This window comes from Elephantulus edwardii, unplaced genomic scaffold (genome assembly GCF_000299155.1).
Source record: "Elephantulus edwardii isolate Elephantulus edwardi_28Jun2011 unplaced genomic scaffold, EleEdw1.0 scaffold00188, whole genome shotgun sequence".
In the NCBI taxonomy this organism is placed as follows: domain Eukaryota; kingdom Metazoa; phylum Chordata; class Mammalia; order Macroscelidea; family Macroscelididae; genus Elephantulus; species Elephantulus edwardii.
Window position 1 is genome coordinate 2036439 of NW_006399938.1, and position 23916 is coordinate 2060354.

General features: G+C 37.0%; 1 protein-coding gene across 1 annotated transcript in view; it reads left to right on the forward strand.

Annotated features, from left to right (window-relative positions):
• Window positions 1–23916, forward strand: part of TLL1 (tolloid-like 1) — a 374269-nt gene that overhangs the window by 235237 nt on the left and 115116 nt on the right. The window contains exons 10-12 of the mRNA XM_006896658.1: window positions 4199–4301; window positions 7100–7216; window positions 8117–8262. Coding sequence (XP_006896720.1) covers window positions 4199–4301; window positions 7100–7216; window positions 8117–8262 — 366 coding nt within the window. The remainder of the gene's footprint in view (window positions 1–4198; window positions 4302–7099; window positions 7217–8116; window positions 8263–23916) is intronic.

Below are 23916 nucleotides of genomic sequence, written 5' to 3' on the forward strand. Positions count from 1 at the left end.
GACATTTAAATAGAAGATTAAAAACGAGATAGGAAACTTTTCTACTTGACATTAACCATCTTATAATATGTGCATATGTGTCTTTCAAGATTTTAATATTAACCATTTGCTAGCTGAGACCTCCATCATCACTTAAGAGGTTAGACTTTCCACCCTCCACCTTTATTTACTTCGTAGCTAATATCTATATATGCTTTCTTGTTTATTGTTTTCTCTTATTAGTACAACACTAGTCTATCAGTTTTGCTGTATTGAGGTAACTTGTGGGTTGCTGTGGGTTATAGAAGCTAAACCATCAAATGTTTCAGATGATATGATTACTCATAGACTTTAAATTTTAGCAAAGCACCCAGGTTAAGATACACTAGGAACCAGAATTGACCACTCACTTCTTAAGCAAAAAGCCTCAGAAAATCCCATAAACAATAGAGGAATATTGTATTAGAGATAGAACCCAAATTGGAAGTTACTGAAACTGAAGAGAAAGAACTGCAAGCACCCTTTAAATTGACAAGTGGAGGGTTGGCAAAAGAGAAGTTAACTCTCAATGAGATGTATTGACACATTGATCACAGCTATGGGCTCAAGTGTGTCGGCGATGATAGAGAAAGGATACGATAGGAGGCGGTTCAGATCTGTTATCAAAAGGTAACTGGGCCATGCTTGACTCAATGGCATCTAAGAACAACTTTTGTTAGCCATCAAATAGGTTTTTTAATTAAAAAAAAATCAGTAAAATTGTGTTTTCTCCAGTTTTAATGATTATTTTTTCCATTGAGAAAAAGTGAAAAAAAATTTACACACAGTTACAAAAGTTCACAAAATCCATGAAGGAGACTTAATGTCTGTTGTTTCTGTTTGTTCTAGTTGTACAATCTTTACTATTAATAAGTGAATTTTTATATGATCATATGGAATATATATGAGGAAGGCGTATCCATCTTATACAATCTTATGTGTCCCTTAGTGACTGAGTTATTGCACTCAACATAATTCCTTCTAGATTTTTCCCATGTTGTATCATATTTAGCAAATACTTCATTGTCCTAAAGTGCCACATAGTATTACATTGTGTAAATATACAGTAGTTTCGCTTCCCATTTATTTGCTGATGAGCATTTGTTTCTATTTTCTTGCTGTTGTGAATATTGCTGTGATGAATGTAGGTGTACATATCTCTGTTCATGTCTAGACTCTGAATTTCTTGAGTAATGTTCCTAGTAATTGAATAACTGGGCCATATGGGATTTCTGTGTTCACCTTTTGATGAAATGTCAAGCTGCCTTTCATAGTGATTGTACCCTTTTACAATCCCACCAGCAGTGCCTAAGAGTTCCCATCTCTCCATATCCACTCCAACATTTATTGTTTGGTTTTTTGTTAAACTTCAACGTTGGCGCTGAGGTGAAACTTTATCTATTTGTGGTTTTGATATTTCTTTATTTTTTGCATAAAATTTAGAATTATAAAATGAGGCAAAAGGGGAAATAAAATAAGGAAATAAGGTAGAAGCAAGAAGATAAAAAATGGGAATGTTTTGTTGTTGTTTTTTTGTTATATGCTGTCAAGTTGCCTGTGACCCATAGTGACCCTATATACAGCAGCTCTGAATCTTGCCCTGTCCTGAGCCACTCTCACTGATTCTGGCACACCTAACCCCATACCCCCAGTTACTGTATCAATCCATCTCATGTGGGGACTTTCTCTCCAGCGCTGTCCCTCCACCCTTCCAAGCATGATATTCTTCTTCAAGGACCGGTCCCTCCTGCTCACATGTCCAGAGTATGTATGATGGAGTTCCATAATCCTAGCCGCCAGGGAGAAACTTGGTTCCACCCTCTCCAAGACAAGGCTATTTGTTTTCTTGGCAGTCCATGGTATGTTTGAGAATCTTCTCCAGCACCACACCTTAAGTCATCAATTCTTCTTCTGTCATCCTTAGTCATTGTCCAGCTCTCTGATGCATAGCAGGTAATTGCAACGGCCATGGCCTGGATTAGGCACACCTTAGTCTCTAGACTAACATCGTTGCATTTCAGTACTCTGGAGTGGTTCCCAACAGCCGACTTTCAATGCAATTCATCTTTAAATTTCCTGACTGCTGGTGCCAAAAGTTTTGATTGTGGAGCTGAGCAAGCTGTAATTGTTAAAAACCTCAGTCTCTTCCTCTATCATGGTGCTACCAATTGGCCTAGAGAATCTTCATCTTCTTGATGGTGAGCTTCAATACATATTGAGGAGTACAGTGCTTGAACTTTTGCAGCAAGGGCTTCAGGTCCTCCTCAGTTTTACCAGGCAGCATTGTGTCATCTACATAATGTAGGTGGTTGATGAGTAACCAAATTATGTAAGAACCTAATGTATTACATTTGTTAGGGAAAAAATTTAACCATACTCTGCTGATATTAATCTTACAATCACATTTATTCATTTTTTTAAAAAAGAATAACTTTTTAAATTTGGAAGCTTTTCTTTATAAACAGAAAATTTCATGTTAAAAGAAATGGAAATAGCTGAATTTAGTAATGAAAGAGTAATAACCTTAAAAAATACAACTTTCTTTATAGTTACATATATTATTAATTTCAGTGTCTGCAGTAAAGAATACTTTAGTAAAAAAAAGAATATATGGATAATGACAATCAACTTTGATGCTTATTTTATCAGTGATTCTTGAAGATCTAGATGCAAGACTTCATGTGAGACTTCGATATTTATACTCTCTCTTCATTTTGGAAAAGATAGCGATTAATTACTTTTAAATTAAATGTTATATTTAGGGAAAAGAGTAATAGTATGATTTTTCTGTATAAAGTAATCATGTAAATGAAGAATTCTATTATTGCAGTTTTTATATGTATTTAAGATTCTTTGAGAGCATTCTATTGCATTCAGTTTTTTGTTCTTCCACAAAAATATCCTTTGTAGTTTACCCATATTGTTACAACTTAGTTTTTATTGCAGAAGTGTTTCTACTACTCATAATCTCTTCTTTCCACAAAAGTCTATTTTTGTTTCTGCAGTGAAAAACAGCTTCCCTACAAATAAAACAAAAAGAACAGTTTCTCCATAAATCTTAATCATCTTTGGCATTTCAAGTAAACAGAATGAGTTTTGAATATATATAAAAAAATGATACCTTTTACTTCAATAGACAGATGTTTTCTCCTGTTACCTTTGTAAAACAACTCATTAGGGAGCTCTGGTTGTACAGTACTATGGAGTTTGCATTGTTAACCCAAAAGAGGCACCTTTCTGATAGTTTAAATCCACCAGTTATACTGTACATGAAAGACTGGCAACTTCCTCCGTCTATTCAACTTATAGCCCCTGAAAACCTACTGGAAAGGGTAGCTATGAATCAATTCCAACCCAGTATCAATGAATGAGTGAGTAAATATGTAAAACAAGAAAAAAAAGTAAAAATTAAAAAAAGTAAATAAGTAGTTCCTTTAAAAATTTAGTCTATAAATCTTTTTTAAATGTTATGGTTCCTAAAATTGTTCTTGAAGACTAACTAAGAAAACAGCAGCAGAATTCCAAAGCAGAGCTTATAGGAAGAAACACGGGTTAGGTCTTCTAGTTTGCAGGCTCTTTGAATACATATTCTTGGGTCCAGAGAAGCATAATGACATCTGCCTTTGATTACAGTTAGATGGATAAATACTAATTCAAGGACCATACTTAAAACATTTCAATATACACAATGATATTATGTTCTTGGAATATGACATATGGTGGTTATTTTTAACATAATTATGGATGTCTGACTGTTCATCTTTGAAATAAACTATTTTAAAAAGACATTCATGGGAAAATTCGTGTTTTTCATAGTTTAGGCTACATCTATCTTAGCACAATTAAAAATAGAATATTTCGGGAAAGATGTCTGTTTATTTCCCAGTTGTTCCCATTAACTCTATAGTAGGTTAATGGCTTAAACGTTTATTTGTTCAACTATTAATGTTTCTGTATTGCTAAAAGTCTATTAGAATAATAAAATGCCTTTTTAAAGTATTTGTTAGTAGGGGGAAAAATCCCATCATTAAAGTAATCTAATGTAGAAAAAAAATAGCAAAAACCAAACTAAACCAGACTTATCAGTGAGTTAGTTTTTGTCCTAGTTTTCTTGCCTTGAGGAATCAAACACAATGTAAAGTCATAATAATTTCCTCCTTTGTACTGTGTTATTTGACAGATTATTTTAAATTTCACCACCATGGACCTGTACAAGAGTAGTCTATGTTGGTATGATTACATTGAAGTAAGGGATGGATACTGGAGAAAGTCACCTCTCCTTGGTAAGAGATTATTTGCATGTGTGTATGGTTACACATATATACTTCCCTGTCAAAACCAACAGATTCTTTCAAGATTCATTCTTAGAATTAATAATGTGTGACTAACGCTGTCTTATTTTTTTAATACTTTTCAACCATAGAAAAATGCTTAAAAAGAGATCATATGATGAATTAATTTAACTTTCTGCTGAACAATAAAAGGTAAATACTTGGATCACAGCATAATTACTGTCACATATTGAGCTTATAGTGATTCTTTACAATGTTCCTATTTTTTTTCCTTTTCATTAAAGAATTATAAATTTGCTGAGGACACCAAAAAAAGTGTGTGTGTGGGTTTTTGTTTGTTTGCTTACATAGTAGAATGTACGATGTTAGGTGCATGCTAGTAGCTGTCTTCCTGTGGCAAGCGTATTACCTCCTACTGTAGTGTTTTGCTTCTAAGAGAGTTATTTGTAGTTTGTGTCTTCAATTGTAACTCAGACTTGGAACACATTAGTGTCCGCTGGCAATGTTTAACCACAGACCACACCATTTACTCGCATGAGACAGTTTACTGTTGCCCTCTGTTTTACTTAAAGGTGAGAGCTGTTTTCAATGTGTAAGCACCTAGTCTATATTGATTTTCTTTGAGATCATGACTTTTCATTTATATTTAGAAAGAGCTGTGCTCAATGTGCTAAGGCTCCTTGCAGATCTTTTTCTTTATATAAAAAAAAACTGCTGAATAGACACTATTTTTGTTAAAAGAGACAACAGAATCCTTAGAAGATTCAAGAAATCTGTAGGAATATCTAAAAATAAGAAAAAAGATAATTGAATCAATTTGATTTTTTATTGAGGAACACATTGTCTTCAAGATTAGTTTCCTTTCTATATTAGTATATGTGTATATTTATTCCTGCCTACATGAATATATGTATATATTTGTTATATGGATTCGAAGACACTTTCTTAAAGAGGAAATTTCCTTACACACTTAGGGGTAAGCTAAGCTATCTCCTATGTGATTTATAGCCTCATGAAACCCACAAAGGATCAACTCCCATTTGGTTCCAAGTAGATGGCACTGAGAGAGAGAGTTATTTTTGGAGATTCATATTAGAGATTTTTAGATACTTCATTCTGAGCATCACCAACATTCTGTGGTTCATTACTATGTTGGCACACCAGGATGATTCTATCTGATAATGTTTTTGTGTGTACAACATTTGCCACACTATTCCCACTAAGAGCCACCTCCTCCAGTCATGGCCCTCAGTGTAGCAGCATAGGAAAAAGATAACTGGAAGACTGTTGAAAATGTCAAAACAGGTTCTTCTCCATATTCTCTAAATTTTTATTGTTGTGTACTCCTGGGCTGTTGTGCATAGGGTCGCTATGAGTCGCAAACGACTCGACGGCGCATAACAACAACAACACTCTTGAGTCAGAATTGGTCCATGACTAACACACCAGGGGGTTTTCAGAAGCAATAAATTGCACAGAATGAGATTGGTGGAATCAAGACATATACCTCCACCTTGAGAGTGCAGTTCCTTACCAATTAGCCACCAAATCACATTTTCTGAATTAGAACTTTCATTCTGAAAATATTCTTTGGGAATTCATGTGTGTATTAAAGTTTCAAAAGCAATGCTCTCTGCTGCATGCCCCTGACTTGTCTGGAGTAGCCTAAAGATTTGCTGGCTGTGTAAGTAGTGAACTCTCTAGACAAAGAAGTCTACCTTATCCTGATAAAATAGTAACCAAGTTATTCCCCTACTAATGACTAGAGTGATAATCTGAAGCAGTTTCTTGGGATAACTTCATCTACTTTTTTCTCTTCCCTACCTTGATGATGAATCATGTGACTATTCATAAATATATTTGTTAATTTGCTTCTTCAGTCATACCAGTTACAGGATAAAATTAAATGTTCAAATTCTTCATAGGTTGATATGAAGGATTGCTTTAGCCAATAAGTAAATACAAGCATATTTTAGTCACTGGGGCTATAAATGGGAATTAATAGTGAATATTTTATATTTTATCATATTTGGAGGTGTTAACCAAAGGGTCAGCAGTTGAAATTCATGAATGGTACCGTAGAAAAAAGAGGAATAGTTTCTCCTATTCATCTATTAGTTTTAAAATTTTGGAAATCTGGTGAAGAGTCATCATGAGTTGGAATGGACTCAACAGTAAATGGGCTTGGCTTGGATGGGAGTGTGCATGTGTGTATGTACACTCCACTCTCCTCCTGTGGGACTTACTGCCTTTGAAAACATACTGGAGGGGCAGCTATGAGTTTGTTCTGACTCAGCAGCACAGTCTCTCTCTCTCTCTCTCTCTCTCTCTCTTTCTCTCTCTCTCTCTCTATATATATATATGTGTGTGTGTGTATATATATATATATATATATAGTTAAGTGCTGTCAAGTCAAGTACGACTCATAGCGAACTAATGAACAAAAGACCTGAACCCTGTTCCATAACTATTGTAGTGTTTCTAAATTCATAGTTTCCAGAGGCACGTTGTTTAGAAATTGGATGCCATTCTTGCTTCCAAGCCTGTCTTAATCTGGGAGCTCCACCAAATACTGTCCACTATGAGTAACCATTATGGCATTTGACACACCAGTGGCACAGTGTTCTTCATCACAGACACCCCAAGTTACCTCAGTACAGCAAATTGACACATAGTGCTGTACCACTTAGAAGAAAGTTCATTTCAAGCACAATACGCAGATACACATACGTGAATAACTAAACAGAGTACTTTTTACTAGTCTTTATTTTTTATCTTTATTTCTCTAGGTAGATTTTGTGGGGACAAATTGCCTGAAGTTCTGACTTCTACTGACAGCAGGATGTGGATTGAGTTTCGTAGCAGCAGTAATTGGGTAGGAAAAGGTTTTGCAGGTGTCTATGAAGGTAAGTCACTTTGAATTTTAAGTATCAGTTCTTCTTATATGTGTCCACATAAATATTGTCCCACACAATTCCATTAAAATAGTACTACAACCATGTTTTAGAATGACCAAAGTCTTGAAAGCTACATTCTGATATTCATGTAGGTGATTTTAATAAGAATACTTAGCGAATTTAAATTGAAAGAACAATCTCTATTTTAGTATTAATTATAGAATGTCATTTGAATGTATTCAACGATGTGTAGGAAAAGAATTCCCCAAAAGCACAAAAGGCCTTACATTTCAGTTGCATTCTAATTGTAATATTAACATATTATGAAAAAGCTAATCACTTTTTTTATACTAATTTTGTTCTATTTGGTTCCTATGCTGCTGAAACAGCCTGTTACAAAGAACTGCAAAGAAAGCAATGGTTCACATTTTTGAAACATGTCTTTTCTAAATGAGAAAATCAGTGTTGAAGAAATCAATGCTTAGTTCTGTAGGTTTCTAAAACCAAAGACTAGCAAGATCACACAGTTTGTTGGGCAGAGGGAGAGAGTGAAGCAATTAGGAAAGAAATAGTGAGGACCTGAAAAGATGGGGTAATATTGGGAATAGACAGATCAATAGTGATTAATTGCATAAGACAAAACATAGAAATGATTCTGTGAATCACAGTGTAAATTAAGGAATGTGCATATGAGTGAAATACAGTGTATACCAATTTTTTATGCAAAACAGTATTAAAAAATGCTGTTAGAAGCTATTGAGTCAATCTGAACTCAGAGTGACACTACAAGCAGCTATTCAAAATTTTGCCTGATATAAGTCCATTAAATAAATGAAGTTAAAATATTATCTAAGGTGTAAAGGAAAAGGAAGTTGGGTGTCAAAATGTATTTATTTTTGTTTCCCTCAGCAATCTGTGGAGGGGAGATACGTAGAAATGAAGGACAGATCCAGTCACCTAATTATCCTGATGACTACAGACCAATGAAAGAATGTGTGTGGAAAATAACAGTGTCTGAGGACTACTATGTCGGACTGACCTTTCAGGCCTTTGAGGTAAAGCCTTTTAGGTAGTGTTCAGAAGACATATCCTCAATAAATGACAGTGGCATTTAAGAGGATCCTCATTAAATAAGGAAAGAAACAGAAAGCCAGGCTTTTAATCAATAAAGGAGCACAGGATCGCCTATATAACATCAAGAGCAAAAAGTTTTTGTTTTTCTTGTGGCAGACATTTTCAAGAAGATTAAAGTGAGTTTACATTGTCTGTGCTCTTTGAATTGGAATGTTTGAAGTACTGACAATAGTTTCATTTGACAAATGCTCAGGCTTGTTTCACAAGACTGCTTGAAAGGTCCATTAAATAATGGGACTTTTATATCTTTTTCAGACCAAAAGGTTAAAAGGTAGACAGTCTTTTATGGTTAAGAGAAAAATCCATTTTTCACCTTTTTTACTATTACACAGAAAATTGTTTATATCAAAAACAGGTATTTAAGTTTTCTTTGGAGCTTTCAATTTCATTTGAATTTTTTTTCTCCAAAGAAACGATGAACAACAATGTTGCTTTATTAGATGAAGAATCAGGATACACCACAGCCCAGTAAGAATTCAGATGGAAGTCAGAATCTAAAAATACTGAACTGTGTAATGAGTTATTTTTGTGGAGTGAGTGAAACTGCATTTGGGATTCAAGGCCAAGAGATGGTGGAGGGGGGGGGACATTTGTCTTGAAATTCTAGAGAATGTTTAAATAAATGACACAGTACAGAAATTAGGAACTCAAGATAAAATAGGCAGTGATAATAAGACATTTGGCATAAGCCAGAGAAAGGCTATTAGAAATCGAGACAGTGTTGTGGAGATCCTTTGTTTTTTTTCACTGACTGAAAAGGTGATTCCTGTCCAAAAGATCAGAAGATGGTAACGGGAGCCAAACCCTGCCAGGATGCCATAGAGTGCAGTGTTGACAGTCACCTCTCTCCACAACAGGAACACCAGAGGAAATTAGGTTTGACCTATATGCCAAGAGAATTTCACACAGCTGCCTGTCCACCTATTGCCATTTAGTTGATTCTGATGCTTAGTAACCCTATCGTTGTTGTTAGTTGCCCTCAAGTCAAGCACGACTCATACAACCCTATGAACAAATGATCTGAAGCCTGTTCTATCCTGGATCATCCTCACGCTTCCTGTCACATAAGAGCTGGTTGCAGCAGTCACTGAGTCAGTCATCTGATTGAAGGTCTTCCTCACTTTGCTGACCTTCCGTTCTTCCCAGCATCAGGTCCATCTCCAAGGAATAGCCTCTCCTAGCAACATGCCCAAAGTGTATGAGGAAAAGCTTCATCTTTCTTGCCTCCAAAGAGTACTCCATTCTTCTGGCTGTCCATGGGATGTTCAGTGCTCTTCTTAAACACTACAGCTCAAAGTTGTCAGTTCATTTTCTGTTATCCTTTTTCATTGTCCAGCTCTCAGATGCATAGCACATAATTGGAAAGACTATGGCCTGAAACAGACACACCTTAGTCCTCAAACTGACATCATTGCTCCTCAATAAATTGGAGAGGTCCCTAACTGCAGATTTTCCCAGTACAATGTATTTCCTGATTTCCTGACTGCTGGTACCAAGGGTGTTAACTTTGTATCCAAGCAAGATAAAGCTGTTGACAGTTTCAAAATCCTCTCGATCCATCATCACACTGCCTATATTGGTCCAGTGGTAAGAATCTGTTTTCTTGATATTGAGAGATGCATTTCATACTGAAGGCTGCATTCCTTCATCCTCTACAAGTGCTTCAAGTCCTCAACACTTGCAGCAAACAAAGTTGTGTTAACGGAATAACACAGGTTATTGATGAGTCTTCCTCCAATCTTGATGCCACACTCCTCTTCATAGTATTATTCATCTTCTTAGATAATTTTCTCAGCATACAAATTCAATTAATATGAAAAGAACACAACCCTGATGCACTCCCTTCTCAATTTTTTTTTCACACCCTTCTCAATTTTAAACCATGCAGAACCTGCTTGGTTCACACAACAGCCTCCTGGTCCAGGTATAAGTTTCACATGAAGACAATTATGTGCTCTGGGACTTCCATTTTTCTATCGGACACAACTTGTTAGGACCCACACAGTGAAATGCCAACAACTAGATATTATTCTGATATTCTTAACTTTCAGCCAAGATCCAGCTGATGTCAGCATCCCCGGTGCAACAAACTCTTCTAAATCCTGCTTGAACTTCTGCCAGAGCCCTGTTTATGTACTGCTCTAGCCATTTTTGAATGATCTTCAGCAGTATTTGGCTTGCATGTAATATTAATAATATTATATAATAGTTTCCACATTAAGTTGGATCACCTTTATTGGAAATGGAAACCAGTATGGACCTCTTCCAATCCTTTGGCCAGACAGCTATCCTTCAAAATTTCATAGCATAGACTGGTGAGCTCATCCAAGGCTTCCTCTGTTAATTGAAACAAGTCAATTGGTATCCCATTGATTCCTAGGGCATTATTTTTTTCCATACCTTCAATAGAGCTTCCACTTCCTCATTCATTTCCCTTTGCTCCTTCATATAGTAATTCCTGAAAAATGTTCAGTGGCAATCAATTCTTTCTGGCACAGTGATTCTGTGTGTTCCTTCCATCTTTTGACGCTTTCTGGGTCATTCAACGTATTGCCCCATAGCATCTTTCTGTATTGTGACATGAAGCTTACATTTATTTGTCCGTTCTTTTAGCTTGAGAAATGCCTAGCATGTTCTTCCCTTTTTGTTCTCCAATTCCAGGTCTCTGAACATTCCATTATAATACTTTGATTTGTCCACCCAATCTGTCCTTTGAAAACTTTTCTTCATTTCTTTTACTTTGACTTGTTTTCCTTTTGTTTTGGCTGCTCAGTGCTCCAGTGCAATCTTTAGAGTCTCTTGTGACATCTATTCTGTTATTTTCTTTTTCCTTCATTTTTGTAATCACCTTTTACTTTCTTCATGGATGATATCCCTCATTACATCTTAAAATTTATCTGGCCTTAAATTACTGGTGTTCAGTGCCTCAAACCCATTCTTAAGATGATCATGAAATTCACATGGAATTGATTCAAGATCATGTCTTGGTTCCTATGAACATATTTTCATTTTATTTGGCCTCAATTTGAACTTGTATACAGGTAATTGATAATCTAAACCTTAGTCCACCCCTGACCTAGTTTTGATGGCTGATACTGAGCTTCTCCAACAATTTCTTCCATAAATGTAGTCAGTCTGATTCCTATGCAGTACATCAGGTGATGCCCATATATAAAGTTGCCATTTGTGTGTTTTTTTAAAGTATTTGCAATGAATAAATAATTATACATACAAAATTTAGTCATTCTATTTTCAGCCTCATTTCTATCACCAGGCGTGTATTTTCCAATTCCTTCTTCACTGTTCCCCTCTTTTGCATCCCAGTGAACATTTATCATTAATATATATTGATTTCATGTTCAATTTTGGATTTTAATATTTGACAAATATTCTCAATTTTTTTCCTCTTTGGCTCTAGAAAACAGCCCTTTGATAACCTTATGAATACTAAAGAAAGATGATACTTAGAGTAGTATAATGGTAAAGCCCAGATTGGAAGTTAGGTGAAATGAGGAAAAACAATAACATACGTCATTTAATAATTGGAACATGGAATCTAACAGACGAATGAACATAGCTTGAACGTTGGAAAGCTGGAAATTTTTAAAAATTAAATGGACGCACACATGAATATTGACGTACTAGACATTATTGAGATGAGATGAGATGGATCAGCTTTGGACACTTTGAATCAGATAATCATATGATATACTATGCATGGAATGAAAAACAGAAGAATGGTGTTGCATTCATAGTTTAAAAAAAAGTCAATTTCAAGTTCTGCCCTGAAATACAATGTGGTGAGTGATAGGATAATATCCATGTGTGCGCAGAGAGGACCCGTTAACACGACTATTATTCCAGTATATGCTCCTACATCTAGAGCCAACAAGGCAGAAGCAACCCTACCGACAGAGTGAAGAATCCACATGGGATTTCTCAGGTTATACAGCTTTATAGGAGCAGATTTCACATGCTTCTCCCCATGAGTGAATGATGGGTTTCAATCATCAACTTTCGTTTTCAGCTTAATATTTAAACCACAATGCTACCCTGCCTGCATTCTCCATAACGTGTCTCTGGGGCTGGTCTCTGACCCCTGTAATACCTATTTTCTTTTAACATGAAAATATAATGATCTTTATTTTTTTTCCCTTGAATCTACATTGTGTTTTATGCCATTGACAATTTTATCTTTTTGGAAACCTTGGTTCTTAAATTATTCGGCTCATATTTAAATTTTTTAGTTAATGGACCAATATTATTGGAAGCATTATCCAAATAGACTAGTTTACTATTAACAGTAAATGAAAATTAAAAAGATCTCATAGGTGATATTACCTATATTCTGTAATATGGAAAGAATTAAACTAGTAACTTCTTTCAGCAAATGTTATTTTTATTTGCCATTGAGTCGACTACGATTAACAGCAACCCTATGCACAAGAATTCTGAACTATGCTGTATCCTCAGCCAATCTCACTATCTATGCCACACCGACCTCCCTTACCCCAGTTATTGTGTCAGTTCATCTCATCTGGGATCTTTCTCTCCTAGGGTGTCCTTCAAATCTTCCAAGCATTATATCCTTCTCCAAAGACTAGTCCTTTCTGGCACAGAGTATGTGAGCCAAATATATATAAGACGGAGTCTCAAAATCCTTGCCTCCAAGGAGCAGCTTGGTTTCACCTGCTCTATGAAGACCTATTAATTCTCTTGGCTGCCTATTTTTAGTATGGTTCTTAAGTACCAGAACTCAAATGCATCAATTCTTCTGTCATCCTTGCTGATTGTCTAACTCTCTGATTCATAGCAAGTAACTGTAAAGACCATGGCCTTTATCAGGCACACCTTAGTCTCTAAAGTGACATCATGGCTCTTCAATGCTCTATAGTAGAGAGGTCCCTGATAGCAGATTTTAATAATGTAATTTGTCTTTTGATATCCTGACTGCTCGTGTCAAGAGTATTGATTGTGGAGCTGAACAAAGTGATATTGTTAACAGTCTCAATCTCTTTTCCATCTGTCGTGATGCTGCCAAGGGGCCCCATGGTGAGAATCTTCATTTTCTTGATTTTGAGCTTCAATCCATATTGCATATTACAGTTCTTGACCTTCTGCAGCAAATGCTTCAGGCTTCAGCAAGTAAGGTGGTGTCTTGTGCATAACACAGGTTGCATTCCTCCTCATAAACACCAGTCTCTCCAATTCTGCATACAGATTTGAAAGGTATGGTAACAGGACACATCCCTGCTGTACTCCTTTTCTGATTTTGAATTATGCAGTGTTCCCTTGCTCTGTTCTGATGACTGCCTCTTGATCCAAGTAATAGGTTTCACATGAGCACAATTAAGTATTACGGAATTCCCATTCTTCTCAATTTTATTCGCAGCTTGTTTTTATCCACAAAGTCAAATGTCTTTGCATAGTCAATGAAACACAGGTAGACATTACTTGGATAGTCTCTGCTTTTGTCTCAGATCCATTTAACATTGGCATTGATGTCCCCCTTGCCACACAGCCTTTCCAAAACCCAATTTGTATTTCTTGTATTTTTCTGTCAATGTACTGTTCAATGCAGTTTTTGGATAATCTTTAGCAGAATTTGCTTGTATGTAAGTCTGCGGTTAGGGACGTCTCTAAAGTACTCAAGAGCAACGGTGTCTCTCTGGAGACTGAGGTCCACCTGATACAGGCCATGGTTTTTGCAACCACTTGCTATGCATCAGAGAGTTGGAGAATGACTAGGGAGGATAGAAGGAGAATTGAAGCCTTTGAGCTGTGGTGCTGGAGAAGAGTATTGAATGTACCATGGACTGCCAAGAAAACAAACAGATTCATCGTAGAGAGGATTAAACCAGGCTGCTCCTTGGAGGCAAGGATTCTGGGGCTTCGTCTGACATACTTTGGACATGTAAGGAGAGACAGGTCTTTAGAGAGGGACATCATGCTGGGTAGAGTAGAGGGACAGCGCAGGAGGGGAAGACCCTCTATGTGGTGGATTGATTCAGTGACTGGGGTAATCGGGATGGGTGTGTCAGAGACAATGAGATTGGCACAGGATAGAGCAGGGTTTAGGGCTGTTGTACATAGGGTCACTATGAGTCGCAAACGACTCGACGTCATATAACAACAACAAGTCCTGTAATTTCCACACTCTACAGGATCATCTTTTTTTTATTATTATAATTTCAGTGAACATTTAAAGAGTTTGGATTTCCATTCATTCATTGTGGCACTTTTCTCCCCACCCACCCCACTCCCAACCCTAGTTTGCTCTTCTCTTTGAAAAGTAAAAGAAAAATTCCTTCATTGGGATCACCTTTTTAAAATTGATATTTTAACAGAGTTTACAGAAAACTTGGATTTCCATTCATTCATTGTTGCACATTTTTCTCCCACCTCCACCCCCAGTTCACTTTTCTCTTTAAAAAGATATTTTCATTGTTGTAAAACTTCCTTCCTCCTCTCTTGCCACCCCCAGTCCACTTTGCTATACGCTTCTTATTCTGGACTGTTGGCACCTATTTTTAAATGGGAATAAATACATATCGCTTCTAGTCAGTTGACCAGGTGATTGCTCTCCAGATTTCTTGGCACAGTCTGGCAAGCACTTCAAGGGCTGCATCTGTCTTTGAAATATGTTCGTTGGTATTGTATTAATTCCTGGAGTTTTGGTTTTTTCTTCAACATAAGTTGTTTTTTGAAATTTTTCTTTGTCAACCAGTTCTTTTTGGCCTGTAATTTAAAGTTTTATGGAGTTCTACAATGAAGAATTAACGTCAGTGAATACATTCATCCCATCTACCTAAAATAAAAAAAATCATTAAATTATTAGCTTAAGTGATTTTTTAAATTTAATTTTCTCATCTGTTAATATATTAATAGTCTTCTTAGAAGCTAAAGTAGCATATAGAGGAATAGGAAACATTTACATCACTGGCAACCAAATAAAATCAAGATCTAAACTTGCTGTCAGTAAGTTGATTCTGACTCATGGCAGCTTTCTGTGGGGTTTCTGATGTTGTAAATCTTTAAAAGAAAAGACTTCCTATTTCCCCAGAAGATCAGATGGTATGTTCTAATGACCAGCTGGCAATCCAATGCATAACTCACTATGCCACCAGAGTTTCTTATAAGCACATACCACTAACCCACTACCATCAGCTCTATTGTTGACCTTACATGGGATTTCTAAGACTGTACACCTTAAGGGACGAAACTCCTTATCTTTCTCTCATGAAGCAGGTTCATTTGAAACAACTTTGTCTCATGGAGCAGGTTCATTTCAACAATTTATTACCCATTGAGTTCACTTTATCTCCTTATGGATTGAGAGTTGTATTGTCAACCCAAAGTTGGACAGAAAAAGATGGGCACCACTTCTTTTTTCTGATACTGAAATTATAGTTGCTGGTGCTATGTTAGCCAAACTCATCCTGTTCCCACACAACATCCAGAATTATCCTTTCACACTGAATTAAATCATAACACTGCTTTGCTTAAAAACCTCACATGAGTTTTACATTACAGCTAAAATAAGTTCTAGGTCTAATTGTCATGGACCTAGACATTTTGCTATTTGATCCTTGCCTTGGGCTCTCCCTTCCTCCATGTTAGTCCATTGGGTCTATCTAATCTTAAATAATGTGAACTTCACTCCCACATTATGATATTTTCCATTGATCTCCCTTTATTTCTAAATTTTTACTCCTGTTTCACTTCATTTAGATACTTAATCATCACTTCTTTACAACATCCTTACCTAAAAAAAGTAATTAAAATACATTAGTCTCTTAACTCATCACTTCATTTTTAGTTCATTGTATTATTTGCTACTGAAATTTATAGGTTTTTGAGCTCTTACATCAGGTTTTGGACCCAGTAAAGCAGCAAAACTGGTGTTGAAATGGGAGTGTGGGGAACATGTTTGACATCATAGGAACTGGTTTTGTGTTATTGGTACTGTTGAAAGGAACAATTCCTCTTTGTGAAGTTGATAAAGGTCAGAGATACGGCTATGTGGCTCTTGCTCTTCTTATAAAGTATTATGTGTGAGATTAACTGACTCTGAAAACCCACTATCATCCACTATGGGTCAGTTCTAACTTGACAGTAAACAACAGCCGTATACACACACACACACACACACACACACACACATTTTTACTTGTTCGAGTAGCTTTGCATGAGTTATTTCATTTACCAATTTATCTATTTAGATCAATGTTGCCTTTTTTTTTACTTTAAAGCGTATGTGTTTATACTTAAAAATACGTATTATTTACCAAAATGAAAATCTATACTCACAAATTCTATTCTCACAAAATTCGGTGTTTTGTTTTTCTCTTTTCCAGTCGAAGGACAATTTGTGTTACTATTTGAGATTAGATGGGGCATGTATTCCTAAAATATTTATGTTAAATTCCAATTGATATAATTCTATGTGGAAATATGGTCATTTTTTCATGTTAATGACACCTAAATTCAGATGTATTTTAACAAACTATTTTTTAAGTTCTAAAGAGGATGTTAGATAGACTAAGCAAGCATGGATTAATGCCAAATGAATATTTGCAGAGACTCTAGTAGAAAGCACACAAGAGAAAAAGAACTTTTCACAGAGCCCACAGAAATCTTTGTCCTACAACTAGGGTCAGTAATGCCTTTGTATGCTAATTAAAGGGTCAGTGTTTCAAATCTATCAGCCATTCTACAAAAGAAAGACAGGTGGTCTTTTCTCACAAAAAATGTGTACCTTAGAAACCTTGCAGAAGATAGCTTTCACTACAAATTGACTCAACAAGTGAGTAAATTCTCACTAAAGCTATCTCGTTAGATGGATCTTAGTTGAAAGCAGGGAATACCAGAAGAATGTCTGTCTGTGTTTCATTGATTATGCAAAGGCGTTTGACTGCGTGGATCATAACAAACGGTGGCTGACTCTGGGAAGAATGGAAATCCCAGAACACTTGATCATGCTAATGTGAAACCTATACTTTGACCAAGAGGCAGTCGTCAGAACAGAGCAAGGAAACACTGCATGGTTCAAACTTGGGAAAGATATATGCCAGGGATGTGTCCTTTTCAACCTGTATGCAGAACAGATTATCTGAGAGGCTGGACTCTATGAGGAGAAGTATGGCATCAGGACTGGTGGAAGATCTATTAACGATCTGCATTATGCAGATGACACAACCCTGCTTGCTGAAACTGAGGAGGACCTGAAATGCTTGCTGCAGAGGGTCAAGGACTGCAGCCTTCAGTATGGACTGAGGCTCAATGTCAAGAAGACAAAGATTCTCACCTCTAGACCAATTGGCAGCATCAAGATGGATGGTGAAGAGATTGAGATTGTTAAAAACTTTTGTCTGCTTGGCTCCACAATCAACACTCTTGGCACCAGTAGCCAGGAAATAAAAAAAAAAAAAAAAAACGTATTGCGATGGGAAAGTCTGCTGTTAGGGATCTCTCCAGGGTACTGAAGAGCAATGGTATCACTCTGGAGACTAAGGTGCGTCTGATACAGGCTATGGTCTTTGCAATCACTTGTTATGCATCAGAGAGTGGTACAATGACTAGGGAGGATAGAAGGAGAATTGATGCCTTTGAGCTGTGGTGCTGGAAAAAGATTATTGAATATACCATGGACTGCCAAGCAAACAAACCGATTTTTCCTGGAGAGGGTTAAACCAGGCTACTCCTTGGAGGCAAAGATTCTGGGGCTTCATCTGACATACTTTAGATATTTTGTAAGGAGGGACAGGTCCTCGGAGAGGGACATCATGCTTGGGAGGGTGGAGGGATGGCACAAGAGGGGAAGACCCTCTATGAGGTGGATTGATTCAGAGACTGGGGTAGTCGGGATGGGTGTGTCAGAGGCAGTGCAATTGGCACAGGATAGAGCAGGGTTTAGGGCTGTTGTACATAGGGTCGCTATGAGTCGCTAGCAACTCGACGGCACATAACAGCAACAACAACAAAGCAATCTCAGTATTTCTGTAATAACAGCACTAGATAACTAATACATATACTAACTCCAGTCTTTCCCTTTATGGAAACACCTAATACTTTTGTAGCTTTATTATTCCCTCTATTACACTGTCTCAGCTTCAGAGATAATAACTCTCAGTGTTAATCTGTGCATTCTCTTCTTTTTAATATACTGTCCGTTCACTGCATTTAAGTCATGCCATTAACTATCCAAGTGCTGCTTGGAGCTTAATATGTGTGCTAAAAAGAAATTTGAATAAATGTCTTTGTTCATAAATTTTAATTCTTTTTAGGCAAGAACGGGAATTATTAGGATGATAATATACTCTTTCATGATCCTTTGTTAATGATTCCCTTTAGTATGCCTTCTCTTCTCTAGCAGTGACAAGAAGGAGCTCTTGGATTGTACTTCTGAGGCAGTAGTGCTGTAAACTAAAAGGCTGCACTTTTGGCAGTTTAAATCTACGTGCAGCTCCAAGAAGAGAAAGATGTGTAATCTCTTCCCATGGTATCTACAAAATTACCAATCTGCTGGAGGGTCATCTTGAGTTGAAACTGACTCAACTGCAATTATTAATAGTAGTGGTTACACTGCTTTTTAAATTTAATTTTTTTGCTGTAAATTAGTCATATGTATTTTATTTTATATAATTATTTACTTTTGATCTATGCATATTATCACCCTTTCTCTTCAAGTGCTCATGGAAGTTTTCCTATCCTTTGTCCTGCAGCCTTTTACTTTAAAACATTTTTGCGTATCTCGCTCAGTCACATAAAGACAAATACTGTATAAGACCACTATTGTAAAAATGCATTGCTTATTAGACTTACGCACTGAAATGAGGGAGTTCTAGTGGCTGATTAGGTAAGGAGATATGTCAAGACACCTTTGTTCTTTTGATAATACATGGCATATTCTGTCCTCTTCTCCAACAACCCCAAATCAAATGTATCAAGTCATCTTCTGTCATCAGTAGTCAGAGTCCAATGTTCAGATGCATAACAAGTAATTGAAAATATAAGAGTTTGAATCACAATGTTGTTGTTAGGTTTCATCAAGTCAAGGTTGACTCATAGTGACCCTTTGAACAAAAGATCTGAGCTCTGTTCTATCCTGTGCCATCTTCACACTTCCTGACACACAAGAGCCCATTACTGCAGTCACCTTGTCAACCACTTGTGGAGGGTCTTCCTCTCCTTCACCAACCCTCCACCCTTCCCAGCATCATATCCCTATCCAAGGAATAGCCCCTCCTAGCAACATATGTGGAGGGTCTTCCTCTCCTTCACCAACCCTCCACCCTTCCCAGCATCATATCCCTATCCAAGGAATAGCCCCTCCTAGCAACATACTCAAAGAATGTGAGGTAAAACACATTCTCTAAAGAGCACTCCAGCTGTGCACTCGCCAAGACATATCTGTTTGTTCTTTGGCTGTCCATGGGATATTCAGTGCTCTTCTCCAACACCACAGCTAAAAGCATCAGTTTGTCTCCTGCCATCCTTATTCACTGGCCAGCTCTAAGATACATAGCAAGGGATCAGAAAGACAATAGCCCAAATCAGGCACTCACTAGTCCTCAAACTGAAATCATTATTCTTCAGTAATTTGGAGAGGTCCTTAACTGCAGGTTTCCCCAATGCAGTGTGTCTCCTTATTTCCTGACTGCTGGTGCCAAGGATGTTAACTGTGTATCCACATAAGATGAAGCTGCGGCAGTTTCAGTCTCCTCTCCATACATCATGATGTTGCCTATCAGTCCAACAGTAAGAATTTTTGTTTTCTTGACAATGAGTTGCAATCCATACTGAAAGTTGCATTCCTTGATTTTCTGTAACAAGTTCTTCAAGTCCTCCTAGCTTTCAGCAAACAAGGTTGTGACATTTGCATAACAAATGTTAATGATTAGTCTCCCTCCAATCCTGATGCCACACTCCTCTTCATAGAGTCCAGCTTCTTGGATAATTTGCTCAGCATGCAGAGTGAATAGGTATGGAGAGATAATACAACTCTGACACACCCCCTTCCCGATTACAAACCATGAAATGTTCCCCTGATCTGTTCATACAGCAGCATCCCGGTCTAGGTATAGGTTTCTAATGAGCACAGTTAAGTGCTCTTGGACTCCCATTCTTCTCAATGTCAGCCAGAACTTGTTATGATTCACACAGTGAAATGCTTTTGCATAGTCAATAAAGCATTCTTCAGATATTCTTTATTTTCAGCCATGATCCACCTGACATCAGCTATGATATGCCTGGTACCACAACCTCTTCTAAATCTTTCTTGAACTTTTGGCAGTTTCCTAACTATGTATTGTTTTAGCCATGTTTGAATGATCTTTGAATCTGATACATCTTAATAGTTAAAGTGACATTACTTCTCCTAACACTTTATAGAAGTACTTGACAGAAGATTTACCCAACACATTTTTTATTTTATTTTATTTTTTTTTACTTTTTAGTTTTTAACTCCTGGTGTTGGTTGTAGATCCAACCAAGATTAAATTTTCGATAATTTCAATCTTCTTTCCATCTATCATTATGTTACTTGTTGGCTTGAGGTGTTTACTTTTCCTTCTTTAGATATTTGACTGTACTTCCAAACTAATTTTCTAAGTGGAGGAATACTTGGCATTATTACACCTTTTTTTTTTCTTTTTATAATTGAAAAAAAATCTCCACTAATGTAGTTGGTTCTGATGGGGTGGGGGGAAGGTTTTGTGGCTTAATGGCAATGCCTTGAACTGTCAATCTCAACCCAAGTGCATCAAATCTTTCAGCTGCTCCATAGGAGAGAGATGAGCAATCTCCATGTAATTTACTGCCTCTGAATATCTGCTGGAGGGTCAGCTATGAGTTGGTTCTGATCAAAGGACACACAAAAATCACAAACAAGGGCCCTTGGGCCTCATGTTATATTTTGGAGGAACATTCTTCTAAGTCACACAGCACTTTTCTGTCAATTTGATCTACTGAGATAATCTGGGTTTGTTGTGTTATTGGGGTGTCAAATGTCAAAATGGTTGACCGTGGTGGATGGTGTTTAGTGGCGCTCCCAGTTTAAGATAGCATTGGATGCAGGAGTGGCATCCACTTCCTAAACCACATGACTCTGGAAACTCTATGAACTTTGAGAAATCACCATAGTTATAGAAAGCTCTTTTTTTCATAAGGTCACTATGAGTTGTATCTGACTTGATGACAATCAACAACAACAACAATCTCAAACTCGAAGTAGTTCAAGCTAGCAGTCAAAATGATATAGCAAAGAACTGAACAGAAGATTACAAATGGCAAATTGAGAAGATCAAATACTATAGTAAAATATACAAAGATCTGAATTATAAAACACTTAGTTGTGCTTAAATGGAAATTCTAAGGCACCAGAGTACCCTTACATGAAGCTCCCTTACATAAATATATTGTTGTTGTTGTTATGTGATGTCGAGTTGCCTGCGACTCATAGCAACCCAGTGTACATATTCTACTCTAACCTGTGCCAATTTTATTGTCACTGACACACCTAATCTCATTACATGAATATAGGGGCAGTTAATTTAATAACCATGACCAGAATCAGACACACCTTAGTCTTCAAATTGATCTCATTACTCCTCAATAATTTAGAGAGGTCCCTAACTGAAGACTTTCCCAAGGCAGTATGTCTCCTAATTTCCTTATTGTGGTATTAATTGTGAATCCAAATATGATGAAGATGTTGACAGTTTCAATCTCTTCTCCATCCACCATGATGTTGCCTACAGGTCCAGTAGGAAGACTCTTTTTGCTTTTTTGACATTGAGAAGTAATCCATATTGAAGGCTGAATTCCTTGATCTTCTACTACAAGTATTTAAAGTCCTTCTCACTTTCAGAAAGCTAACTTATGTCATCTGCAAAACACAGGTTATTGATGGATCTCCCTCCAATCCGTGGAGTCCAGCTTTTTAAATAATTTTCTCAGTATACAGATTAAATAGGTATGGAGAGAGAATACAACCCTGACACATTCCTTTCTTAATTTCAAACCATGCTGTGTTCTCCTGTTCTTTTCACACGACAGCCTTCTGGTCTGCCAGTTATAGGTTTTACAAGAATGTAATTAAATGCTCCGGGATTCTCATTCTTCTCATTGTCAGCCAAAAATTGTTAGGTTCCACACAATCAAACACCTTTGTGTGGTCAATAAAGCATAAATAGACATTCTTCTGGTATTCTCTACTTTGAGCCAGGATCCACCTGACATCGGCGGTGGTATCCCTGGTGCTGGATCCTTTTCTAAATTCTGCTTGAACTTCTGTTAGTTACCTATCTATTTACTCTTCCAGTTGTTTTTTAATATTCTCCCGCAGTATTTTGGCTGCATGTGATAGTAATGATATTATTCAATAGTTTCCACATTATGTTCGATCACTTTTCTTGGAAATTGGAACAAATTTGGACCTCTTTGAACCCATTGGCCAGACAGCTGTCGTTCAAATTTCCTGACATAAACTGATGAGCACATCTAAAGCTGCATCTGTTAATTGAAAGAAGACAATTGGTATCTCATCAATTCCTGGGGACTTATTTGTTGCCGATCCCTATGAACCTGGAAAAAGGATGAAAGTCAGGCACGCAAGTGTCTAGGACTTTCATTCGTAGGGTAGCTATGAGTCGCCTATGACTCGACGGCACTTAACAACAACAACATCCCTTCAATGCATTAAGGTGCATCTGATTCAGGCCCTGATCTTTCCAATCACTTGCTGTTCATCTGAGTGCTGGATAATGAGATGATAAAAGAAGAATTGATGCCTTTGAGTTGTGGTGTTGGAGATCACTGTACATCTCCTGTACTGTCAAAAAAGTAAATATGTCTTAGAGAGGGGCAGCTGGAATCCTCTTTGGAGGCATGGATAATAAGGCTTCACCACATCGACTTTGGGCATGTTGCTGGGAGAAAGTATTCCTTGTAGAAAGACATGATTCTTGGAAGAGCGGATGGTCAGCAAAGGAAAGGAAGACACTCAACCAGGTGGATTGACATGGTGACTGCCGCTGTGGGCTTTAGTGTGTCAGGGAGTGTGAAAATGACATAGGATGTAATGGGGTTCAGATCCACTATTCATAGGATCGCTATAAACTGTATTGACAGGACCTAACAACAATAACAACAACAATTAAGTAAAACAATAGATACCCTGTGGTTTAAAATACTGTGTGTGATAGTATTGCACTCTTTTACCTTACATATCCAGGCTATAAGGTGAAGAAAAAAACGGGGGGTGGGGGGAGAGGATATCAAACAAAAAACAACCAGTGGACAATAAAAAAGGAAGAGTGAAGAAAACTTTTGAATTTTGATTGTGATGAAGAATATTGAATTATCACAGACTATACAGGAAAGAACAATGTGTGTTAGTGTAACTACAGCCAGAATGTTCCACAGAAACAAGGTTGGCCAGACTTCCTCTAGCTTATTTTGGATACAGAGTCAGGAGAAAGCAGCCCAGATGGTGCAGTGGTTAAAGCACTCAAGAGATAAAGAACAGTCAGAATCTCAAGTCCACCAGCACATTCAGAGGAGAGAAATGTTGC